This window comes from Penaeus monodon, chromosome 12 (assembly GCF_015228065.2).
Source record: "Penaeus monodon isolate SGIC_2016 chromosome 12, NSTDA_Pmon_1, whole genome shotgun sequence".
NCBI lineage: Eukaryota > Metazoa > Arthropoda > Malacostraca > Decapoda > Penaeidae > Penaeus > Penaeus monodon.
The window spans coordinates 4,477,916-4,487,915 of NC_051397.1; the positions used below are offsets into that span (position 1 = coordinate 4,477,916).

General features: G+C 40.2%; 1 protein-coding gene across 3 annotated transcripts in view; it reads right to left on the reverse strand.

Annotated features, from left to right (window-relative positions):
• Positions 1-10,000, reverse strand: part of LOC119579212 (T-box transcription factor TBX3-like) — a 91,092-nt gene that overhangs the window by 19,013 nt on the left and 62,079 nt on the right. The window contains exons 2-4 of one of the 3 annotated variants that reach the window (XM_037926908.1): positions 7,404-7,517; positions 6,867-6,980; positions 3,918-4,071 (exon numbers count right to left, since the gene is read on the reverse strand). In XM_037926908.1, the coding sequence (XP_037782836.1) occupies positions 3,918-4,071; positions 6,867-6,980; positions 7,404-7,517 (382 nt within the window). The remainder of the gene's footprint in view (positions 1-3,917; positions 4,072-6,866; positions 6,981-7,403; positions 7,518-10,000) is intronic. The other 2 variants (XM_037926910.1, XM_037926909.1) reach the window with 2 other exon arrangements.

Consider the following 10,000-nt stretch of genomic DNA (forward strand, 5'->3'; position numbering starts at 1 on the left):
GTCCCGACACCACATCACCCCGACAACGAAAGAACTATTTGCTCCACGACCCGACCGAACGACCGAACGACCGACCGACATCCTTTCCAGACCGACAGACCGACCGCCCTCGCTTTCTATCGGCCGCTTTTCCACAATGTTTCGTCGGTCGGATGGGCGGTGCATTTCGATTCTCCGAGCGTCGGGCAATCGGATTAGCCCCCCTGCCGACTTCATTACGCTGTCACGACCGGCATATTCCGATAGATTATGAGGTTCGGTTTGGTCGGGTGTTTACTGCGGGCCGGGGTATGCTTGCGAGGGTATGGGCTATGCTTTAAGGAAAAGGGTATGCTTGCGAGGGAATGCAGGATGCTCTTGGTGACAGGGTCTTCTTGTAGGGAACCGTGTGTGTGTGTGTGTGTGTGTGTGTGTGTGTGTGTGTGTGTGTGTGTGTGTGTGTGTGTGTGTGTGTTCGTACATACGCGTGTATCTATGTGCGTGAGTGTCTATACGCGAGTGTGTGTGCGCATGTACGTGCGTATATGTGCGCGCTAAAGGAGACTGGGCGATTCGCTTGCAACACACTTTGCAAGTCTATGAGCGCCCATACGTCATCGGGGCAACGAGAGTTATTGCAGTGGTGTTTGTGGGCGGCCAGGGACAAGCCGGGCCCGACATGCAACGCTGAGTTTGATAGATTTAATGCCGTATGAAATATCTAATGTTGCATGTTCGCTCGCTCGAAATGGCCCTCGCCTCTCTCTCTCCTCTCCCCCCTCCCCCTCCCCCTCGAGTCGTGGTGGGGGAGGGGATGAGATCGTGTCACGGTGGTGGTGATACACGTAAAGGTGGTGACAGTGTTGTGTTGGTGAGAGATGATTATGGTGATGGGGATGTGATGGTGATGGTGAGAGCGTGACAGTGGCCATGATGCAGATGGTGATTAGGCTGATGTATGTTTATTCCAGGGATTGTCACGCTGCGCAATCGTGATATGGTTAATATCATCGACATTTATATTATAATAGACACTTATATTTATATCTATATTTATCGGTTTTAATAGTTGTTATACTTGAACTATCACTATCCTTTTCAAAACTGATATTTCTATCTTGTGTTTTTACCTCTCTTTCGCTTCTTTGATTCACTCTCTTTCCTTCCCTCTCTCTCGCTTTCTATCTTTCTTCTCCTCTTTCTTCCCCTCTCCCTCTCTCTTCCTCTTAAATTATTTTCTTTTTCTTTTATATTCCTCCTTTTCTCTTCTTTATTCTCTTCCAATAGATTACCTCACAGCCTTTCTTTCCAGACTCTCAAAAAACACTCCCCTCTTCCTCCTCTTCCTCTTCTTCACCACTTATCTCCTCTCCTATTCTCCCCCTTTGCCTCTCTTCCTCCTTCGCCTTCTGTTCGCCGATCCACAAAGCTGAATAATCGTCTACATTTGATTCTTTTCCTCTCTTTCTTTTTCTCTTTCTCTCTTTCTTCCTTTTTCTCTTTCTCTCTTTCCTTTCTTTTTCTCTTTCTCTCTTTCTTCCTTTTTCTCTTTCTCTCTTTCTTTTTCTTTCTCTCTCTCTTCCTTTTTCTCTTTCTCTCTTTCTTTTTCTCTTTCTCTCTTTCTTCCTTTTTCTCTTTCTCTATTTCTCTCTCTCTCTCTCTATTTCTCTTCCTTTTCATCTCTCTTCTATTCTTTTCCATCTCTCATTCTCTCTCACTTTCCCCTCTCTCCTTTCCCTATTCCCCTTTCCTCCTCTTCTCTCTCTCACTACCTCCTCCCTTCCCTACTACCCATCCTCCCCCTCTCACTCTCTCGTCATCTCCTCTCTCATCTCCCTCTCCCTCTCAGCATCCTCATCTCTTCATCCAGCATCTCCATCTCCGTGCCCAGCCTCTCCCATCAACCCCAAGAATCACTCAGTTCCTCCGATTGTCCGAGTCGGTTAACAAGCACAACTAATTTGCATATTAACTATAGAACCACCTCGTTAAAAGCCCACCCCTGTGCAACGACCTAGTGCAACCGGCAGAGTTATTGTCCATTAAGGATTGTTATTGTCATCTACAGTTGCTGATTGATCTATCTACCTATTTGATTTCGGACGAGGCTCCGGGATGATACGCGCAGTCATTAAGGGTTTATATGTTCGTTGTAACGGGGTCCGGGAGGTTATCTGATCCAGCCATTAGCGGGAGTTTTGAGTCCGAATTCTTGGACGGAGCTTGAGCGTCGGCTTCGTGAAACAGGATTGGTCGGCGATTTTCTTTTTCCTGGCCGCGCATTGGTCCTTTCTGTTTGGTTTTATTTCTTTTCCTTAGAGCTATGCGGTTATTTGTTTGTTTGTTCTTGCGAGACGCGAGCGCGCACGCACACACACACGCGCGCACACGCGCGTACACACACACACACACACACACATACATCTATCTATCTATCCACCTATATACACAAATAAATAAATAAATATATATGCATATCAGACTAAAACTCCAATATCCTTTCAAATAGATCATAACAAGAATATCCGGGAATCGAACCTCAAACAAACTCCGCTAGCTAATTAAATAAAAAGTTCCCACTCCTAAATTTCAAGACAATGAGGCAATCGATCATACGGCCGAGCATAAGGTAATTCAACATTCAACACATATCCCCCCCTGCCCCCCCTTCCCCCCTGCCTCCTATCCCCATGTCCCCATGCCTCTCCCCCACCCCTATCAGGAACGCTCACATCACTATTCATTCATAAAAAAAAGAGAGAGAAAAAAACATATACGCTAACACACATCGCTACACCAATTCCATTATAACCCACAAAGCACAGGTTGCGAAGGAATCATTACATAAAATTAAGTATTCTTCTCCCAGGAAGGCGAGATGTACGTCTGTACAAGACCCGTGTACGGACAAGCAACACACAACAGAAAACGAGAGGGACACGGAGCCCCACAATAGAAAACGAAGTGTAGGTACCCGACCGAACACGCACCTCCGTCGCGCATGCGTGGTTCACCCCTACCGTGGTGGAAATTAATTACTGTGTCTTCGGGGGGTGATAGGGAGAGGCTGGGGTTGGTGAGGATGAGAAAGTATTTGTTGTGTGTTGGTTATAATTAGGAAAGAAACTGTTGAATTATTTTGCGCTGTGTGTGCTATTTGGACGATGGGTATTGAAAGATTGCGTTGTTTGGGTGTGATATCTGAACCTAGTAGAAAACAACTATATATATCATTTGCAAAATGATCTGAATACTATTTTTATTTTATTCTTTTTTTCCTATCCTGTGACTGTGTACGACTATTTGCTGGTTGACTGACTTGAGTGTGCATGGTTGTTTGCAAGATCTTTACATGTTGTCCACTGGTTGGCTTGCAATGACAAATGAGGTTCATTAATGGAAAAACAGTGGGATGGATTGCCAGGCTGAGTGTATTACGTTTCTTTATGCTTTGTGTATTATTATTTCTTGGGTAAGTTCATAGGATGTTAGTATGGCCCTCTCTCAGCCTAAAAGTATGTGTGTGTATGTATATGTGTGCATTTGTATATATATATATATATATATATATATATATATATATATATATATATATATATATATATATATACATATACACACATATATACACACATTTTTTGTGAAAGTGTGTGTGTGTGTGTGTGTAAATACTCAAGTACAGAAGCTCCCATACAGATGTAATTCACTTGCCCTGTAAATTCTGTGGATTTATAATATGAAGACCGAAAACCTACTAAGCACCTTTAGCCCCTTTCCTGACAACAGAGGAACACACAGCACCCGCTTCCAACCTACCCCACCTTCCCCTTTGCAAAAAAAACAAAAAAAAGGTAAACAAACACACAACACAAACAATAAAATGACACACACAAAAAAAATGAATAAACAAAGACTGGGAAAAAATATGCTATACTTACAAAGCCGTGTTTGTCGGAGATATTATTCGTGAGTTTTAGCTTGTGAAAAGACACAACCTTTTGCATCCACTGTTCACCCGTCGCTGGGCTGTCTGGATGAATGTACATGCGCTTTGGCATCTCGGGGTCGGCTTTGCCAGCAACCATCCACCTGCTATGAGGAAAAGGGGGTCGAGTATAAGTGGAATGTATGAGGGAGGAGATATATTAAAAAAAAAAATTGATTTTTTTTCATTTAATTTTTTTTTATGTCTTTTTTTGGCTAGGATGTGAGTACGTGATAGCAATTCTTGTGGTATTGTAACATGACTCTTTTTTCATCATTAACATAAGTTTATTTCATCAAAGAAGCATGGAATAAATAAATAAAAAAACAAGTAGTGAAAGAAAAAAAGTCCAGTTAATTGAAAATAACATTAAAAAAATAAAGTTTTACAGAACTAGTGATATTACTCTAAAGAATTTAACCACTTCCTGTTATCAAATTATTAACTTTTATGAATGATTTCATTGAGGAAGCTTATTTGTCATGAAATATACAGCAGAATACAATAAGCATGGCATGAAAATAATCCTAGCGTAAATACTGATAAGCATAATATACATATATATTACAATTTCAAACGTGCAATCAACATTTCATTTTCGTTTTTATTTTATTAAGATGTATTACTGGTCACGATAAGTTGATCTGTTTTTTGTATCCAGAAAAAAAACTACATAAAAAATGCTGCTTTATATCTAGAAATATTTATTATTATTTTTTTTTTTTTAATATTTGGGAACACTGTATACAAACGTTCCTTTATATCTAGTAACACTTTTCTTTATATCTGAGAACACTGTTTCAGCATGATTCTCTATTGGAAATGATTTACATTTTTTTAAATATCTCATACATTCCACATAAACATGAATCTCGAAGCATTGTGGCATGAAAATAATATTCAATTAACAGAAAAAAACATCATATTTTTCAAGATCAAGTGACTTTTTTCTGGCAATATTTAAAATAATAATAAGAATCTCGATGTAGTGACGTAAAACTAACCATTATATTATTGCATTCTAAATCTCAGATAATATTTAGTGAAGCAGATTGCAGCATAATAGGAAAAAAATATGTAAAGGAAACCATCTATTTTTAAGCATTGATTTTTCTATTATATACAGGTATATCTTTTCCCTTTATACTAAGCATTTTTGTTCTGAAACCTGAGTATTAATTAAAATAGTAATTACGTTTCAGAAATCCTTACTTAGTTATTGTCTTTACCATTAATATCATTGTTGATGAATTAAAATAATTATCAGTCATGGTAGAATGAGATATGGACAATAAACAATATTATTAAATACATATATTAATAAAATGCTAATTTTTGTTCACTTCCATTCTCTTCAATAAATAATCAAGATATTTTCTCTACTGAAATGTTGATTGCAGCATCTTAATATAAATCATGAACTTTTATCATATGAATAAAAACAAAATTGAAAACCATCTGTTAATTAGCACTGACTATTAAACAGACTATTACACAGATCGTTCTTATCTGAATTCCTTATAAGATAAAATGGAAGGAGAGGGAAAGAGAGAAAGAGATAGGAAAAAAAAGAATCTTCCAATAAAAAAAGTATATAAAATACAAACAAACAAACAAAAAAAAAATAAGGAGATTGTGTTAAATTCTATAAGACTACTTTGGGGAAACAACCGTGAATCCGGCACATGCAAGAAAAAAGAGAATTTGAATAAATACAATGCAGGAAATAAATAATAATCAAAATAGGGGTGGATAAAACATGCAATCAAGTCTCTGGATAGGTCAGGTCAGGTCAGAACTCCATTGACCAGTCTCGTGGCGTAGCTCCTGTTGCATCAGCAAGGTCATCATTATCTAATTCTTTTATTTTTTATTATTATTCTTTTTTTATTATTCATTTATTCCTTATGTGATCGTTGAGGTTATAAAAGGATTTTTTTTTCTTTTTTTTTTTTATTCTCCTGATGGGTAGGGTAAGGGAGGATGCGTGGGGGAGGGTATGGGTAAGGGGGGGGGGGGAAGATACGCTGATGATGGGGAGGGGGTTAGGGCAGAGGGCAAGAGGGGGGATGGGGGGAGAGGTAATGTGTCATGACAGAGTTCTGTGACAGCTTTTTAAATATTCATATCATACAGAATGAAATCAAGTCAATGACATTTATTTTTTCTTATCTTCCATCTTTCTTTTTATAATCAATTTCTTTTCTTTTCTTTCTCTGATTATTAACATCTTTTTGCCATCCATTTCTATCATCTCTTATGAGCACAGTGAGCAGAACTCTCTCAAAACTCAAGCAGAGTCGCGCTATATTTTCGTTGCAGGTCACTTCATCATATAAGCTTTGACGCGCTACATAGTCCCCAGTAAAGATCTTGCATTCTCAATAAAATGTATCAACTTTTGATAAAGAGGACAAAGGACTGAATAACACAGGCATAGGGAAAAATCTATCATTGGTTCTGTGCACTGAAAGCGAGGGGAGGGGGAGGGGGGGAGGGTAGAGGAGGGTATGAAGGGAGGGGATAGAGGTTCTAATACCAATCTTTGAGGTCGTTGGGGGGGGGAGGGAGGGGGTATATGTATATAAAAAAAAAGTTTGTGCTATAACTAAAGTTTGAGAATTCTAGAGAGACGGTTTTTGAACTCGAGGTTATAGATATATAAATATATATTGTAAGGGGGCTTTACAAATATTTCTTCTGCATGTATGTACAAAATTAGCAGTCTCGAAATTTTGTTGATATACACACAATCACTCTTCTATAAGGGTTTCTATGACGGAAGGGTCATATAGGTTGGCTGTGTACTATATATATATATATATGATATGAAGCCCTCCAATCAATTAAAACTGGGGTTTTCTATAATAGTGGATTAACCTGGGGTTGTCTATAACAATACCTGTTGTGAAATTTATAGCGGCAATCATCAGCTGACACGATGTCCATAAGTAAGATGTATTTTGCTTTTTTGTCAAGGCCAGAGACACGGACCTTGTAGGCAGGAAACATACGTCTGCAAGAATAATAACAGACTTTGATAGAATACATGACAGATATGAAAATAAATATAGGGGTTACCAAAGCGGGGAAATAAAGACGACAAAAAAAAAAGAAGGGTGGAGGCGAAAGAGGAAATCATCAGTCATCAGCGCCAAAAGTAAATAATAAGAAAATAATAAATAAATAAATAAATAAAAAAGAAAAGCGCAGCGGGAAACAAAAGAAAGTCGGGAAGCCGGAGATGCCACACCCAGGGAAGGCATAACCATAATAAAAATATATATAAAAAAAACAGAGAAAGAAAGAAAGAAAGAGACACAAACAGATAAAGAGAGAGAGAGAGAGAGAGAGAAAGAGCAAATGGTCGTCTGGGCAAACATAAAAGTTAAAAAGAGAGAAGTGGTTTTTGTAGCTGAAATTGGGTAGACTCGGATACCTGTTATGGAACTTATATCTACAGTCGTCTGCCGCTACGATGTCTAGTAGAAGGATGTACTTGGCTTTGGGGTCTAGCCCTGACACTCGAAACTTCATCTGAGGAAACATTTGCCTGAAAAAGACACGGAATGGTAACCATAACAGACATACACACATGGGTAGGGAAAGTAAAGAACTACTGAGAGTGCATATAACCATGTGATTCCCAGCTTGGAGATAAGCTATTGGTATTTAATTTCTTCCATTGGGGAAGAAAATTAAAGTAATAAGGGAAATATCTATGTACTGTAAATCGAAAGAAAATAATGGGTCTTTCCATAAGCGCTAAATGTTGTCATTACCTTCGATTTTAACAATACAAATCTGCAAAGATATCATAGAAAGGCAAAAAAAATTCTATATCCAAATCGAAGGAAGTTTAAGCCCATGAATATCTAAACAGTGAGTAAATATCCTGCTTCCCTCCCCATCCCCCACCCCCCCCTCGGACCCTCAGAAGCCGCAGGGAAAACCACATAATTATAAACACTCCATCGACTCTTTCATGGCATAACATCTAAGTATGTGAGGCCCCGCATGTCTACGCTACCACCGAGTCTCCAGGTATATATATATATATATATATATATATATATATATATATATATATATATATATATATATATATATGGAAAGAGGGAGAGAGAGAAAGAGAGAGAGGAGGGGGAAAAGAAGAGAAAGAGGAAGGAGGAAGATGAAAAAAAAAATTCTTGGGGTGGGGGAGAAGAGGTGGTTTTATAGGGATCACTCCCTCCCCTTCATCCCCTTCCATACCTCCTCCTCCTTCTTTTCTTCCCTCCCTCTTTCTAACCCTCCACCACCCCCTCCCCCGTCTTCGGAGTCCTAGATCCTCCTGGAAGCGTGCTCCTCGCCTCCTCCGCTCCTTCGCAAGGAGGTTTGAAAAATTAAGGATTGCGCTAATGATTAAGGATCTCATCGCTGCAGAATTCCTCGATCACTCGTCCTGCCTCTTCACAACTACGTGGCTCTCGGCGCCAACTCCAGCTCGAGGGCCAGAATACACAGCAGGCTTGGTAGTTGTAGCAGCTTCTGTTTATCCATCATTATCAATAGCATCCTGCAGTCTTGGTGGGTATACCGTTAATAATTAGGTAGGATATATATCACGCTTGGGTAAAGAATACCTGGGAATTCTCGGGAGCCGTGGGTTTTCTATTTTTCTTATTTTTTTTCCAGGAAGGATTTGAAAAGAAAAGAAAAAAAAAAGACAATATCGAAATTCAAGATGAAGCTCACAGGTACTGTTGGAGAACCTGAGGGAACAGGAGTAAGAGATCCAATGTTAAATATTCGTTCACCTGTTTGGTACTCTCTTGTGAAACAGTTCGAACATTTCTTTTTTAAAGCGGATTGGTCGGTGTATGGTTGCCTTTGTGTTCCTTGTGAATAACTACACTTAATATCAACTTTCTGTAAATATTTGAAGTATTGTTATCTTTTTTTCTACTATTTACAGCCTCATCCACATCTTCTCCCCTATTTTTTCGAGTCATCCAAGTAAACTCTTCCCTTCATCCATCAGCCGTGTCCTTCTCTGTATCTTCAACCCCTCCCCCCACCCCAACCCCCACACCCCATAATGAGGGCACCGAGGGCCGTCCTTTCCAAGAGGTTTCAAAGCGTCTATCACGTTCTATAATCTATCACGTTAGGGTATTCATCTCGTCTCTCTCTCTCTCTACATCTTGCCATTACGATCCACATCTCCTCCGCCAGTTATCCGTAACCTGCCGTAATCGGTATCTTGCTCTTCTCTCTCTTTCTTTCTTTCATTCTCTCTCTCTCCCTCTCTCTCTCTCTCTCCCTCACCTCTCATCTCTCCCTTCCAACCCTTTCCTCTTTCTTAGCCAACCTTCCTCCCCTCTACTCTCCTGCACCTCCAAATCGTCTGCCGTTGGTCACCCCTCTTCCTCCCCCGAGATATCAATGTTTATTATTCCCTCCCCTACACGTCCATCCCTCTATCGGCTCAGGTGGCAATTCGCGCGGATTGAGATCGTGGAGAGCGTATATGGGGCACATCTGTACTCTTGTTCTCTTCTCGGTACTCCTCGTCCCTCTTTTTCCTCTCCTCTCCCTCTTGTCCTCGTCCGTCTACGTCTCTCGTGATCTCTCCCGCTTTTTACTTGCAGTCGTATATATCATCATTCTGAATTCGCTCTCATCGTTCTTGCTTCTCTCTCTCTCTCTCTCTCTCTCTCTCTCTCTCTCTCTCTCTCTCTCTCTCTCTCTCTCTCTCTCTCTCTCTCTCTCTCTCTCTCTCTCTCTCTCTCTCTCCCTCTCTCTCTTTTGCACCAGAGCGAATACGAACACAACATAACACTGTCTTCCTCCTGCAACTCCAACGTCTCTCGCCAACAACAACAACAGCAACAACAAAAAAAAACCCAAGGAGTCCCAGAACACCACCTTGAAGCCACTTCCAATCGGCCCCATTAACCAGGCGCCTTCCATTCATACCCCCTCCTCATAATTATGGGGTTCCCGCACACGCACACGCACACCACACACACACACACACACACACACACACAC